This window comes from Bombina bombina, chromosome 4, assembly GCF_027579735.1.
Source record: "Bombina bombina isolate aBomBom1 chromosome 4, aBomBom1.pri, whole genome shotgun sequence".
Classification (NCBI taxonomy): Eukaryota; Metazoa; Chordata; class Amphibia; order Anura; family Bombinatoridae; genus Bombina; species Bombina bombina.
The window spans coordinates 769,828,014-769,844,951 of record NC_069502.1 but is presented as its reverse complement, the minus strand read 5'-3'; the positions used below and the strand labels follow the sequence as shown (position 1 = coordinate 769,844,951).

The following is a 16,938-nucleotide window of genomic DNA, read 5'->3' as shown; positions in this document are numbered from 1 at the left end:
AGGTTGTGAATTCTAACAACATTAGTAGAGAAATTGTTGTCCCTTCATTGTGTCCTAATCCTAAGAATTCAAAGGAGAGATCTTTACATTCTTTGGATGTAGTAAGAGCTTTAAAATATTATGTTGAAGCTACTAAAGATTTTAGAAAGACTTCTAGTCTATTTGTTATCTTTTCTGGTTCCAGGAAAGGTCAGAAAGCTTCTGCCATTTCTTTGACGTCTTGGTTAAAGTCTTTGATTCATCATGCTTATGTGGAGTCGGGTAAGTCCCCGCCTCAAAGGATTACGGCTTATTCTACTAGGTCAGTTTCTACTTCCTGGGCTTTTAGGAATGAAGCTTCTGTTGATCAGATTTGCAAAGCAGCAACTTGGTCTTCTTTGCATACTTTTACTAAATTCTACCATTTTGATGTTTTCTCTTCTTCTGAAGCAGTTTTTGGTAGAAAAGTACTTCAGGCAGCTGTTTCAGTTTGATTCTTCTGCTTATGATTTCAGTTTTTTTCATTATTAAGATTAAAACTTTTGATTTGGGTTGTGGATTATCTTTTCAGCGGAATTGGCTGTCTTTATTTTATCCCTCCCTCTCTAGTGACTCTTGCGTGGAAGTTCCACATCTTGGGTATCTGCTATCCCATACGTCACTAGCTCATGGACTCTTGCTAATTACATGAAAGAAAACATAATTTATGTAAGAACTTACCTGATAAATTCATTTCTTTCATATTAGCAAGAGTCCATGAGACCCACCCTTTTTGTGGTGGTTATGATTTTTTTGTATAAAGCACAATTATTCCAATTCCTTATTTTTGATGCTTTTGCTCCTTTCTTATCACCCCACTTCTTGGCTATTCGTTAAACTGAATTGTGGGTGTGTTGAGGGGTGTATTTATAGGCATTTTGAGGTTTGGGAAACTTTGCCCCTCCTGGTAGGAATGTATATCCCATACGTCACTAGCTCATGGATTCTTGTTAATATGAAAGAAATGAATTTATCAGGTAAGTTCTTACATAAATTATGTTTTTTTCTTCTTTCGTGTTATCAATCCAAATTAAGATATTTCTAAATAATTCATAATTTTTGTTATTTTGGGGGGGAAAAATATGTTTTTGTGCTGAATGTTTTTTGTGTCATTGACAAATGATTCTGCCAAGCTATACTGAATTGGCCTTATCAGCCAATAAAGATGTATGCCTCATTTAGTAGACATATAAGCATTACTTGGTATTTTACTTAATTACAGTGGGTGTTGAAAATAAATTCCCACTTGAAAATAATCACATTTTGTTGCTTTGCAGCCTGATATAAAGACAGACACCGTTTTTGTTTATCCAGTTGTAATTACTCAGTGCAACTTATAACATCCAAGAGAAAGATCTAACACCAACATGTCAGGCAAAAATAAAGACAATTCAAAAACAGAATCACTGAGCTGGAAAAAAGGATCTCCCCCTCCTAAAATTACTTAATTCAAGCAAGTATAGCTAATCACCTTCTTAAAAATGTGATAATTTTCAAGGGGGTGATTCTTTTCAATACCCACTGTATTTAGACAACTATTATTTAACCTTTTCAAATGCAAACATATTTCAACATGTTTAACATTGTTCTTTTGTTTTTTCATGTACACTAGGTAGTTTTGATAATCACTAGAGAACAGGATCGGACTGATTCACATTTAAAAAATAAACTAAACCTAACCTCTTAATAAATAGAAATCAATATTTGCGTGACAAATCAATCTTGTAAATTGATACTTTGTTAAAGTAGCAGTCTGACAAGCATTTGTGGCTTTATAGTATAATGATTGTACAGTTATTTATAACAATCTAAACAAGCTTAAAATCTGTTAAGATATCGTTCTTTGTTATATAAGTGTTTACTTACTATTGCAAATTAGTATTGGCAGTAGATACTGTGAAGGCCTAGTTAAAATACTGTGAAGGCCAAGTCAAAACTTGTATTGGATAGATGATGATATTTTAAACAACTTTCCCATTTACTTATCAACTTTTCAATTTTTCTTAGTTCGCTTGGTAATTCTTTCTTAGGACCTGATACCCTTTTTTACATAAATAGTGAATTCATGGATAAATCAAAATAACTTTCTTCTTTTGAACTTGCAATTTATTTTGATTGTGAGTTTCCATCAGTTTAGAAAGTTATGTGGATCGTAAAGGGACATGAAACCCACATTTTTTTTTTCATGATTCAACTACAACATGCAATTTTAAACAACTTTCTAATTTACTTCTTTTTCAAATTGTCTTCATTCCATTGGTATCTTTTGTTGAAAATCAGGGACATAAGCTCAGGAGCGTCTGGCAGCATTTTTTGGATAAATGGCAGCACTTTTTAAAAAATGTTATACATTTGCAAGAACACTAGGTGGCAGTACTGTTTCCTGCTATGTAGTGCTCCTGACACCTATATTCAACAATAATAAGAATACTATGGGAATGAACCAAATTTGATAATAAACGTAAATTGGAAACTTTTTTAAAAAAAATTGTATGCTGTGTCTGAATCACAAAATAACATGTTTGGGTTTTACTTCCTTTTAATTTTGGTTGAAATTGTTATGCTGATAAATATTTATTTTTATTTTAGTTTCTGAAATATATAGTGTGTAGTGTAGTTTTGGACACTGATTCATTGGCCCCAAGTTATCAAGGTCTGTCGGACCTGATCTGACAGTGCGGATCAGGTCCGACAGACCTCGCTGAATACGGCGAGCAATACGCTCTCCGTATTCAGCATTGCACCAGCAGCTCACAAGAGCTGCTGGTGCAACGCCGCCCCCTGCAGACTCGCGGCCAATAGGCCACCAGCAGCGGGTGTCAGTCAACCCGATCGTACTCGATCGGGTTGATTTCCAGCGATGTCTGTCCGCCTGCTCAGAGCAGGCGGACAGGTTATGGAGCAGCGATCTTTGTGACCGCTGCTTCATAACTGCTGTTTCTGGCGAGTCTGCAGACTCGCCAGAAACAGGGGCCATCAAGCTCCTTACGGAACTTGATAACTAGAGGCCATTGACTGATTTAGTAAAATTGAAAATGTTGGTTTATATTACCCCTAAAAAAGTCAGGACCATTTTTCCGTCAATTAAAACATTTAAATAAAAATATAAGAATGTAGAAATCTGAATTTTAGATGCGCTAAATTGAGCATTATTTTTCTTTATGTTTTAATCACAAATCCCTGTTGTAGATACTTTGGATAGATAACTTGTTTCTTAATAGATTTCTTCTGTGTAGGATGAACAAACACATGTTTTGATTTACCACATGATGCCATTGTAAAATAGAAAATTACAAAAGTGAATACTGACTAAGTAGAGAGTAGAGCACCTTGTTACTAAACTAAATATCGCATGTTGGAGGATTACACAAGGCAGCTAGTGTTGAAATGTTCTATTTTAAAAGCCATATATCAGAACGCAAAATGAAAAGATCTAAATTACAAAGTGATTGACAGCTTATTTTTGTGTATGGTGTGACGTTATGCTAGTAGTACGATATACAAAATCTAAGGGTTCTAACTTTTTACCACTTGGAGGTATCCTAGAGCAGTGTTTCTCAACCACGCCCCTCAAGAAGCCCTAACAGGACAGATTCTCTTTATAGCTGTTTTGTTTCGTGAAGTAGTTAAGCAGAGCTCTGAATTTGCGGTAATCATTCTAGTGTAAATTGCGCTCAAGCGATTGTGTTTACTTTTAACTCGTAATGCGAGCAGTAAGCACGATGAGCGCAGACCCCCTGTGATAAACCTCTAATCACTTGCGCGCACAAGTTTGTGCTCCACACATAATCTAGCCTTTAATTTGCTGAGACCTAGATTTGGAGTTTGGCGGTAGCCGTGAAAACCAGCGTTAGAGGCTCCTAACGCTGGTTTTAGGCTACCGCCGGTATTTAGAGTCACTCAAAATAGGGTCTAACGCTCACTTTTCAGCCGCGACTTTTCCATACCGCAGATCCCCTTACGTCAATTGCGTATCCTATCTTTTCAATGGGATCTTCCTAACTCCGGTATTTAAGAGTCGTGTCTGAAGTGAGCGTTAGACATCTAACGACAAAACTCCAGCCGCAGGAAAAAAGTCAGTAGTTAAGAGCTTTCTGGGCTAACGCCGGTTCATAAAGCTCTTAACTACTGTACTCTAAAGTACACTAACACCCATAAACTACCTATGTACCCCTAAACCGAGGTCCCCCCACATCGCTGCCACTCGATTAAATTTTTTTAACCCCTAATCTGCCGACCGCCACCTACGTTATCCTTATGTACCCCTAATCTGCTGCCCCTAACACCGCCGACCCCTGTATTATATTTATTAACCCCTAATCTGCCCCCCACAACGTCGCCGCCAGCTACCTACACTTATTAACCCCTTATCTGCCGTCCGCACGCCGCCGCCAGCTACATTATCCCTATGTACCCCTAATCTGCTGCCCCTAACACCGCCGACCCCTGTATTATATTTATTAACCCCTAATCTGCCCCCCACAACGTCTCCGCCAGCTACCTACACTTATTAACCCCTAATCTGCCGAGCGGACCTGAGCGCTACTATAATAAAGTTATTAACCCCTAATCTGCCTCACTAACCCTATAATAAATAGTATTAACCCCTAATCTGCCCTCCCTAACATCGCCGACACCTAACTTCAATTATTAACCCCTAATCTGCCGACCGGAGCTCACCGCTATTCTAATAAATGTATTAACCCCTAAAGCTAAGTCTAACCCTAACACTAACACCCCCCTAAGTTAAATATAATTTAAATCTAACTAAATAAATTAACTCTTATTAAATAAATTATTCCTATTTAAAGCTAAATACTTACCTGTAAAATAAATCCTAATATAGCTACAATATAAATTATATTTCTCCAACATAGGTGTGTCCGGTCCACGGCGTCATCCTTACTTGTGGGATATTCTCCTCCCCAACAGGAAATGGCAAAGAGCCCAGCAAAGCTGGTCACATGATCCCTCCTAGGCTCCGCCTTCCCCAGTCATTCTCTTTGCCGTTGTACAGGCAACATCTCCACGGAGATGGCTTAGAGTTTTTGATGAAGATTTCTGTTTGTAAGAGGAAAATGATTTTAGCAACCGTTACTAAAATCGATGGCTGTTTCCACACAGGACTGTTGAGAGGAATTAACTTCAGTTGGGGGAAACAGTGAGCAGACTTTTGCTGCTTGAGGTATGACACATTTCTAACAAGACAATGTAATGCTGGAAGCTGTCATTTTCCCTATGGGATCCGGTAAGCCATTTTTATTACATAAGAAAAAAAAAAGGGCTTCACAAGGGCTTTTAAGACTGTAGACATTTTCTGGGCTAAAACGATTGATATATAAGCACATTTTAATACTTCATAGCTTTGAGGAATTATTTTATTCTTGGGAATTATGTAAAATAACCGGCAGGCACTGTATTGGACACCTTATTCTCTAGGGGCTTTCCCTAATCATAGGCAGAGCCTCATTTTCGCGCCTCTATTGCGCACTTGTTTTTGGGAAGCATGACATGCAGATGCATGTGTGAGGAGCTCTGATACATAGAAAAGACTTTCTGAAGGCGTCATTTGGTATCGTATTCCCCTTTGGGCTTGGTTGGGTCTCAGCAAAGCAGATACCAGGGACTGTAAAGGGGTTAAATATAAAAACGGCTCCGGTTCCGTTATTTTAAGAGTTAAAGCTTGTAAATTTGGTGTGCAATACTTTTAAGGCTTTAAGACACTGTGGTGAAATTTTGGTGAATTTTGAACAATTCCTTCATACTTTTTCACATTTGCAGTAATAAAGTGTGTTCAGTTTAAAATTTAAAGTGACAGTAACGGTTTTATTTTAAAACGTTTTTTGTACTTTGTTATCAAGTTTATGCCTGTTTAACATGTCTGAACTACCAGATAGACTGTGTTCTGTATGTGGGGAAGCCAAGGTTCCTTCTCATTTAAATAGATGTGATTTATGTGACACAAAATTTAGAGAAAATGATGCCCAAGATGATTCCTCAAGTGAGGGGAGTAAGCATGGTACTGCATCATCCCCTCCTTCGTCTACACCAGTCTTGCCCACACAGGAGGCCCCTAGTACATCTAGTGCGCCAATACTCCTTACTATGCAACAATTAACGGCTGTAATGGATAATTCTATCAAAAACATTTTAGCCAAAATGCCCACTTATCAGCGAAAGCGCGACTGCTCTGTTTTAGAAAATACTGAAGAGCATGAGGACGCTGATGATATTGGTTCTGAAGTGCCCCTACACCAATCTGAGGGGGCCAGGGAGGTTTTGTCTGAGGGAGAAATTTCAGATTCAGGGAAAATTTCTCAACAAGCTGAACCTGATGTAATTACATTCAAATTTAAATTGGAACATCTCCGCGCCCTGCTTAAGGAGGTGTTATCTACTCTGGATGATTGTGAGAATTTGGTCATTCCAGAGAAATTATGTAAAATGGACAAGTTCCTAGAGGTCCCGGGGCCCCCCGAAGCTTTTCCTATACCCAAGCGGGTGGCGGACATTGTAAACAAAGAATGGGAAAGGCCCGGCATACCTTTCGTCCCTCCCCCTATATTTAAGAAATTGTTTCCTATGGTCGACCCCAGAAAGGACTTATGGCAGACGGTCCCCAAGGTCGAGGGGGCGGTTTCTACTCTAAACAAACGCACCACTATACCCATAGAAGATAGTTGTGCTTTCAAAGATCCTATGGATAAAAAATTAGAGGGTTTGCTTAAAAAGATGTTTGTTCAGCAAGGTTACCTTCTACAACCAATTTCATGCATTGTTCCTGTCACTACAGCAGCGTGTTTCTGGTTCGATGAACTAGAAAAGGCGCTCAATAAAGATTCTTCTTATGAGGAGATTTTGGACAGAATTCATGCTCTCAAATTGGCTAACTCTTTCACCCTAGACGCCACTTTGCAATTGGCTAGATTAGCGGCGAAAAATTCTGGGTTTGCTATTGTGGCGCGCAGAGCGCTTTGGCTAAAATCTTGGTCAGCGGATGCGTCTTCCAAGAACAAATTGCTTAACATTCCTTTCAAGGGGAAAACGCTGTTTGGCCCTGACTTGAAAGAGATTATTTCTGATATCACTGGGGGCAAGGGCCACGCCCTTCCTCAGGATAGGTCTTTCAAGGCCAAAAATAAACCTAATTTTCGTCCCTTTCGCAGAAACGGACCAGCCCCAAGTGCTACGTCCTCTAAGCAAGAGGGTAATACTTCTCAAGCCAAGCCAGCCTGGAGGCCAATGCAAGGCTGGAACAAAGGTAAGCAGGCCAAGAAACCTGCCACTGCTACCAAGACAGCATGAGATGTTGGCCCCCGATCCGGGACCGGATCTGGTGGGGGGCAGACTCTCTCTCTTCGCTCAGGCTTGGGCAAGAGATGTTCTGGATCCTTGGGCGCTAGAAATAGTCTCCCAAGGTTATCTTCTGGAATTCAAGGGGCTTCCCCCGAGGGGGAGGTTCCACAGGTCTCAATTGTCTTCAGACCACATAAAAAAACAGGCATTCTTACATTGTGTAGAAGACCTGTTAAAAATGGGAGTGATTCATCCTGTTCCATTAGGAGAACAAGGGATGGGGTTCTACTCCAATCTGTTCGTAGTTCCCAAAAAAGAGGGAACATTCAGACCAATCTTAGATCTCAAGATCCTAAACAAGTTTCTCAAGGTTCCATCGTTCAAAATGGAAACCATTCGAACAATTCTTCCTTCCATCCAGGAAGGTCAATTCATGACCACGGTGGATTTAAAGGATGCGTATCTACATATTCCTATCCACAAGGAACATCATCGGTTCCTAAGGTTCGCATTTCTGGACAAGCATTACCAGTTTGTGGCACTTCCGTTCGGATTAGCCACTGCTCCAAGAATTTTCACAAAGGTGCTAGGGTCCCTTCTAGCGGTGCTAAGACCAAGGGGCATTGCAGTAGTACCTTACTTGGACGACATTCTGATTCAAGCGTCGTCCCTTCCACAAACAAAGGCTCACACGGACATTGTCCTGGCCTTTCTCAGATCTCACGGGTGGAAAGTGAACGTAGAAAAAAGTTCTCTATCTCCGTCAACAAGGGTTCCCTTCTTGGGAACAATAATAGACTCCTTAGAAATGAGGATTTTTCTGACAGAGGCCAGAAAATCAAAACTTCTAAACTCTTGTCAAATACTTCATTCTGTTCCTCTTCCTTCCATAGCGCAGTGCATGGAAGTAATAGGTTTGATGGTAGCGGCAATGGACATAGTTCCTTTTGCGCGAATTCATCTAAGACCATTACAACTGTGCATGCTCAGTCAGTGGAATGGGGATTATACAGACTTGTCTCCGACGATACAAGTAGATCAGAGGACCAGAGATTCACTCCGTTGGTGGCTGTCCCTGGACAACCTGTCACAGGGGATGAGCTTTCGCAGACCAGAGTGGGTCATTGTCACGACCGACGCCAGTCTGGTGGGCTGGGGCGCGGTCTGGGGACCCCTGAAAGCTCAGGGTCTTTGGTCTCGGGAAGAATCTCTTCTCCCGATAAATATTCTGGAACTGAGAGCGATATTCAATGCTCTCAAGGCTTGGCCTCAGCTAGCAAAGGCCAAATTCATACGGTTTCAATCAGACAACATGACGACTGTTGCGTACATCAACCATCAGGGGGGAACAAGGAGTTCCCTGGCGATGGAAGAAGTGACCAAAATCATTCAATGGGCGGAGACTCACTCCTGCCACTTGTCTGCAATCCACATCCCAGGAGTGGAAAATTGGGAAGCGGATTTTCTGAGTCGTCAGACATTTCATCCGGGGGAGTGGGAACTCCATCCGGAAATCTTTGCCCAAATTACTCAGTTGTGGGGCATTCCAGGCATGGATCTGATGGCCTCTCGTCAGAACTTCAAGGTTCCTTGCTACGGGTCCAGATCCAGGGATCCCAAGGCGACTCTAGTAGATGCACTAGTAGCACCTTGGACCTTCAAACTAGCTTATGTATTCCCGCCGTTTCCTCTCATCCCCAGGCTGGTAGCCAGGATCAATCAGGAGAGGGCATCGGTGATCTTGATAGCTCCTGCGTGGCCATGCAGGACTTGATATGCAGACCTGGTGAATATGTCATCGGCTCCACCATGGAAGCTACCTTTTGAGACGGGACCTTCTTGTTCAAGGTCCGTTCGAACATCCGAATCTGGTCTCACTCCAACTGACTGCTTGGAGATTGAACGCTTGATCTTATCAAAGCGAGGGTTCTCAGATTCTGTCATTGATACTCTTGTTCAGGCCAGAAAGCCTGTAACTAGAAAAATCTACCACAAAATATGGAAAAAATATATCTGTTGGTGTGAATCTAAAGGATTCCCTTGGGACAAGATAAAAATTCCTAAGATTCTATCCTTTCTTCAAGAAGGTTTGGAGAAAGGATTATCTGCAAGTTCCTTGAAGGGACAGATTTCTGCCTTGTCTGTGTTACTTCACAAAAAGCTGGCAGCTGTGCCAGATGTTCAAGCCTTTGTTCAGGCTCTGGTTAGAATCAAGCCTGTTTACAAACCTTTGACTCCTCCTTGGAGTCTCAATTTAGTTCTTTCAGTTCTTCAGGGGGTTCCGTTTGAACCCTTACATTCCGTTGATATTAAGTTATTATCTTGGAAAGTTTTGTTTTTGGTTGCAATTTCTTCTGCTAGAAGAGTTTCAGAATTATCTGCTCTGCAGTGTTCTCCTCCTTATCTGGTGTTCCATGCAGATAAGGTGGTTTTGCGTACTAAACCTGGTTTTCTTCCGAAAGTTGTTTCTAACAAAAACATTAACCAGGAGATAGTCGTGCCTTCTTTGTGTCCGAATCCAGTTTCAAAGAAGGAACGTTTGTTGCACAATTTGGATGTAGTTCGTGCTCTAAAATTCTATTTAGATGCTACAAAGGATTTTAGACAAACATCTTCCTTGTTTGTTGTTTATTCTGGTAAAAGGAGAGGTCAAAAAGCAACTTCTACCTCTCTCTCTTTTTGGCTTAAAAGCATCATCAGATTGGCTTACGAGACTGCCGGACGGCAGCCTCCTGAAAGAATCACAGCTCATTCCACTAGGGCTGTGGCTTCCACATGGGCCTTCAAGAACGAGGCTTCTGTTGATCAGATATGTAAGGCAGCGACTTGGTCTTCACTGCACACTTTTACTAAATTTTACAAATTTGATACTTTTGCTTCTTCTGAGGCTATTTTTGGGAGAAAGGTTTTGCAAGCCGTGGTGCCTTCCATCTAGGTGACCTGATTTGCTCCCTCCCTTCATCCGTGTCCTAAAGCTTTGGTATTGGTTCCCACAAGTAAGGATGACGCCGTGGACCGGACACACCTATGTTGGAGAAAATAGAATTTATGTTTACCTGATAAATTACTTTCTCCAACGGTGTGTCCGGTCCACGGCCCGCCCTGGTTTTTTAATCAGGTCTGATAATTTATTTTCTTTAACTACAGTCACCACGGTATCATATGATTTCTCCTATGCAAATATTCCTCCTTTACGTCGGTCGAATGACTGGGGAAGGCGGAGCCTAGGAGGGATCATGTGACCAGCTTTGCTGGGCTCTTTGCCATTTCCTGTTGGGGAGGAGAATATCCCACAAGTAAGGATGACGCCGTGGACCGGACACACCGTTGGAGAAAGTAATTTATCAGGTAAACATAAATTCTGTTTTATATTATAGCTATTTTAGGATTTATATTTATTTTACAGGTAACTTTGTATTTATTTTAACCAGGTACAATAGCTATTAAATAGTTAAGAACTATTTAATAGCTAAAATAGTTAAAATAATTACAAAATTACCTGTAAAATAAATCCTAACCTAAGTTACAATTACACCTAACACTACCATTAAACAAATTAAATTAATTAACTACAATGACCTAAAATTAAATACAATAAAATAAAATAAACTAAAGTACAAAAAACCCCCCACTAAATTACAGAAAATAAAAAAGTACAAGAAGTTTAAATTGGATCAGCCAATCAGATTGAACTTGATTCTGATTGGCTGATTCCATCAGCCAATCAGAATATTCCTACCTTAATTCCGATTGGCTGATAGAATCCTATCAGCCAATCGGAATTCAAGGGACGCCATCTTGGATGACGTCCCTTAAAGGAACCGTCATTCTGCAGTTGGACGTCGCCGGAAGAAGATGGGTCCGCGGTGGAGGTCTTCAGGATGGAGCCGGTCGTCATCGGATGAAGATAGAAGATGCCGCTTGGATCAAGATGGTTGCCGGTCCGGATCGCCTCTTCTTCCCGGATAGGATGAAGACTTTGGAGCCTCTTCTGGACCTCTTCAGGCACCGGATGATGGATCGCCAACCCCCGCTTGGGTTGGATGAAGATTTTGGAGCCAGGACGGATCGGTGATACCTGGTGAGGTGAAGACAAGGTAGGATGATCTTCAGGGGCTTAGTGTTAGGTTTATTTAAGGGGGGTTTGGGTTAGATTAGGGGTATGTGGGTGGTGGGTTGTAATGTTGGGGGGGGGGTATTGTATGTTTTTTTTTTTACAGGCAAAAGAGCTGAACTTCTTGGGGCATGCCCCGCAAAGGGCCCTGTTCAGGGCTGGTAAGGTAAAAGAGCTTTTAACTTTTTTAATTTAGAATAGGGTAGGGCATTTTTTATTTTGGGGGGCTTTGTTGTTTTATTAGGGGGCTTAGAGTAGGTGTAATTAGTTTAAAATTGTTTAATATTTTTCTTATGTTTGTAGATATTTTCTTATTTTTTGTAACTTAGTTCTTTTTTATTTTTTGTACTTTAGCTAGTTTATTTAATTGTATTTATTTGTAGCAATTGTATTTAATTAATTTATTGATAGTGTAGTGTTAGGTTAATTGTAGGTAATTGTAGGTAGTTTATTTAATTAATTTATTGATAGTCTAGTGTTAGGTTTATTTGTAACTTAGGTTAGGATTTCTTTTACAGGTAAATTTTTAATTATTTTAACTATTTTAGCTATTAAATAGTTCTTAACTATTTAATAGCTATTGTACCTGGTTAAAATAAATACAAAGTTACCTGTAAAATAAATATAAATCCTAAAATAGCTATAATATAATTATAATTTATATTGTAGCTATATTAGGATTTATTTTACAGGTAAGTATTTAGCTTTAAATAGGAATAATTTATTTAATAAGAGTTAATTAATTTCGTTAGATTTAAATTATATTTAACTTAGGGGGGTGTTAGTATTAGGGTTAGACTTAGCTTTAGGGGTTAATACATTTATTAGAATAGCGGCGAGATTCGGTCGGCAGATTAGGGGTTAATAATTGAAGTTAGGTGTCGGCGATGTTAGGGAGGGCAGATTAGGGGTTAATACTATTTATGATAGGGTTAGTGAGGCGGATTAGGGGTTAATAACTTTATTATAATAGCGGTGCGGTCCGGTCGGCAGTTTAGGGGTTAATAAGTGTAGGCAGGTGGAGGCGACGTTGTGGGGAGCAGATTAGGGGTTAATAAATATAATATAGGGGTCGGCGATGTTAGGGCAGCAGATTAGGGGTACATAGGGATAATGTAAGTAGCGGCGGTTTACGGAGCGGCAGATTAGGGGTTAATAATAATATGCAGGGGTCAGCGATAGCGGGGGCGGCAGATTAGGGGTTAATAAGTGTAAGGTTAGGGGTGTTTAGACTCGGGGTACATGTTAGAGTGTTAAGTGCAGACGTCGGAAGGGTTACCGCATAGCAAACAATGGGGCTGCGTTAGGAGCTGAACGCGGCTTTTTTGCAGGTGTTAGGTTTTTTTTCAGCTCAAACAGCCCCATTGTTTCCTATGGGAGAATCGTGCACGAGCACGTTTTTGAGGCTGGCCGCGTCCGTAAGCAACTCTGGTATCGAGAGTTGAAGCTGCGTTAAAAATGCTCTACGCTCCTTTTTTGGAGCCTAACGCAGCCTTTATGTGGACTCTCGATACCAGAGTTATTTTTATGGTGCGGCCAGTAAAACGCGGGCGTTAGTTTTTCGGGTCGTTACCGACAAAACTCCAAATCTAGCCGTGAGAAAGGAGAAGTAAATCTATTGTTTTAAAAGATAGATAATCCCTTTATTACCCATTTCCCAGTTTTGCATAACCAACACAGTTATAATAATATACTTTTAACCTCTGTGATTATCTTGTATCTAAGCCTCTGCAAACTGCCCCTTTTTTCAGTTCTTTTGACAGAATTGCAGTTTAGCCAATCGGTGCCTGCTCCCAGATAACTTCACGTGCACGAGCACAGTGTTATCTATATGAAATACGTGAACTAACACCCTCTAGTGGTAAAAAACTGTTAAAATGCAATCTGAAAAGAGGTGGGCTTCAAGGTCTAAGAAATTAGCATATGAACCTCCTAGGTTAAGCTTTCAACTAAGAATACCAAGAGAACAAAGCAAAATTGGTGATACAAGTAAATTGGAAAATTGTTTAATATTACATGCTCTATCTGAATCATGAAAGTTTATTTTGGCCTAGACTGTCCCTTTAAGTCTGATTCTAATTGAGTTACAAAAGTAGACTGCTATATGAGAAGTCTACCCTGGCATTTGTATTTATAACTAGAACTATATTCATTAAACTATTATTTGAAAACAACTTTTCCCACTGTCTATTTCTGGGTAACAACTCACAGCTAGCCCCTCCCACTTCCCCCTAGTGATTCTAGGCTACTGTTGGTGAATACTATACATTTTTAAAGCTAGCTGTGTAGTTATAATTTATTCATTGTTGTTTTAGTACTAAATCAACAGCTTTACCTATATGTCACGTTTATGTTTTTGCTGTAGGCAAAGATAGTAACCAGACAGCAGGAACATTACAAGACCATGAAAATAGTATTTATAAATTGTATGCAGACAACTCCATGTTGGTCAAGATGAAAGAAGAGCAAGAAAAAGCCATGCAATTTCTCAGGTAAATAATATAGTTGGAGGAAATATGAAATCATTCACTTCTACTCTGTGTCATCTTAATCAAATACCTGGTGGTGTTATTCAGGTGTCAGAGATGGAAGTCTGACTTAATAAATGTAGGGCAGATTACAAGTGGAGCGCTAAATATCGATTTCATAAAAGCGATATTTGTGCTCCACTTTGTAATACCCCAAAATACTGCCTAGTGTAGTAATTTTTAAAAAAAAATAAAGATGCTGACATCTTTATTTTTTAATAAAATACACTACACAGTATTTTGGGGCATATTTATAAAATTAACCAGAGATCTGATCTCTGATTAATTGTATAAGTGCTAATAGCTACCGCAAGCTTGCAGTAGCAATAACCAGCCACCTATAATGGTTGATTAATTATCGCGCGCCCGCAAACGGGCAAATTTCCTGTTTGCGGGTGCGCAATAATTTAGCGCTCAACTTGTAATCTAGCTCTTACTTGGTAAAACTGACTTAAGGGATACAAAACCTATTTTTTTTCTTTTCTGGTGCATTTAGGGCATTCATCTTTTGAACAACTTTCCAGTTTAGTTCTATTATTTAATTTTTGCTTCATTCTCTTAGTGTCACTTATTAAAGAAGTAACAATCCACTACTGGGAGCTAGCTGAGCACATCAGTAAGCCAATGAAATGAGGCATATATATGCAGCCACCAATAAGCTTCTAGCTCCCACCCCCTGAGCCTACCTATGCATGCTTTTCAACAAAGGATACCAAAAGAACTAAGCAAATTAGATAATAGAAGTAAATTGGAAAGTTGTTTAAAATTGTATAAACGATGAAATATATTTGATATAGTGCACTAACAAAGGATACGTGTAAATAAGTCCCAAAATAAGCAATCAAAAACTGGTAAGGTGTTGCTTGTAGACTTTCAGTCTCCAAGACAGTAAATGTGGTAATAGTGAAGTCCTGTTTGTGTATTAAAGTATTACTACAACATTAGAACCATTCTCACATATTCCTGATCTTAAAACCAAGATCAGAGGGTAAAAGCTCAGACAAATCTTTCTCCGTGGGAATAAAGAAGTGGATGAACCTTGACTTAACCAAAATAACAGCTTCTATTTAAGGTGTGTTTTACAACCACTGGGGTTATTGTAGGGCACTGTCCAAAACAAGAGAACCGTCCTCTTACACAGACAATGACAATACACAATATCTAGTGTTCAGCGGTTGTCTGTTCCGTATGTCAAGTCCCCGCCCTCTGTGTGATGTCACCTTCACTTATTCAACGTACGTTTCGCCAATCAACACTCAGCTTTTTTTTCCCTTTATTAAAAACTGTTATTTTGGCTAAGTCAAAGTTTATCCATTTCTTTATTACCACGCAGGGAGACCCGTCAGAGCTTTTACACTCTGATCTTGGTTTTTAGGCTCAGGAATATGTGAGTATGTTTATGATGTTGTAGTAATTTTTTATTACACAAACAGGACTTCACTATTGCCACATTTACTCTCTTGGAGGTTGAAAGTCTGCAAGCAACACCTTACCAGTTTGGGATTGCTTATTTTGGGACTTTTTTAACACATATTTTCAGGTGTCAGGTGGGACCCCAATGGCTTGGAAAATAGCAACAAGTATCACAAGAATAAGTAATACAAATTACTTGCCTCCAGTTATAAGATTAACAATACAGCAGACTGGTCCTATATAATAATGGTATTAGGACAGGTGGCTCTGTTCCAGAGATATAAGCACACACAGCAAGGGAAATCCAATAATCATAGTCCAGTAAACAAGCCAAGGGTCAATACAGGCAGCAAAGGTTCACAACGATAAAAGGGCAGGGCAGGGCAGGCAGCAAAAGGTTATAAACTGTTAAATAAGCCAAGGTCAGGGCAGGCAGCAAAGGTTCACAATTATTGTAGCAGGCAAAGGTCAGATTATGATAAGGAGCAACAGAAAGCAACAAACTGATCACTAGGAATCTCACTGAGTACTGGATACTATGAAAGGCAGGGCTTTATAGGGCATGGTAATGACAGACAGCTGGTAGGAGGTGTGTACACACATGCTTCACTTAATGGGTATAGAGGCTGAGGCTGACAGGGTGCGTTCTACCGAAGGGGTGCGGGGTCACATGACATCGGGCTGACGTTACGGACACGCCCACGGACTTCGTAACTGTCTGGAAGCATGGCGGCCGCCATATTGGAAAGGTCACAGCTCTCCTTATGTGGCCAGCTCTCTGGAGGAAGCTTTCGTAGCACGGCATTAGGGGTAGAGTAAGCTGCAGCATTACACATATCCTTTTTTAGTGCAGTATATCACATTTTTTTGATTGTTTATATTCTTTATTTATTGTGATTTAGAAGTTATCTATTGTTTGTTATTGTTTAAAATTGTATGCTCTATCTGAATCTTGAAGAAAAATTTGGGGTTTAATGTTCCTTTTAATACAACTTTAAAGTGATTGTGAAGTTTAATGATTTAATAAAGCCCAGTATCTAAAAATAATCTTAAAAACAGGGGCACTTAAGTCATTAAACTTTATAAAGATGCTTCTTTTTCTAAATACTTACCATTTAGTTACAGTAAACATGCCACCGATCTTCCGCCCACATCTCTTTTTGTATTTAGCAGATCGATGACGAATCTGGCTTCCTCCAATGGTTGCATGCCTCGCGAGCAGGACGCCAAAGGGGGCACGTAACGATTGGAGGAAGCTGGATTCACCATAGATATGCTCAATACAGAAGGAGATGCGAGCGAAAGAGCAGCGGTATGTTTACCGTAACAAAATGGTGTATAAAAAAAGACGCGTCTTTGTAAAGTTTAATGAATTAAAGTGACCATGTTTTTAAGATTATTTCTCTTGCAAGGTGTATCCAGTCCACGGATTCATCCTTTACTTGTGGGATATTCTCATTCCCTACAGGAAGTGGCAAAGAGAGCACACAGCAGAGCTGTCCATATAGCTCCCCCTCTAGCTCCACCCCCCAGTCATTCTCTTTGCCGGCTCTAAGCACTAGGGTCTCT

At 40.0% G+C, this 16,938-nt stretch overlaps 1 protein-coding gene across 1 annotated transcript in view; it reads left to right on the top strand.

Annotated features, from left to right (window-relative positions):
• The window catches only part of LOC128657843 (centromere protein J-like), a 150,557-nt gene that overhangs the window by 53,320 nt on the left and 80,299 nt on the right, over window positions 1–16,938 (top strand). Inside the window, exon 6 of the mRNA XM_053712265.1 lies at window positions 13,863–13,920. Within this exon, the coding sequence (XP_053568240.1) occupies window positions 13,863–13,920 (58 nt within the window). The remainder of the gene's footprint in view (window positions 1–13,862; window positions 13,921–16,938) is intronic.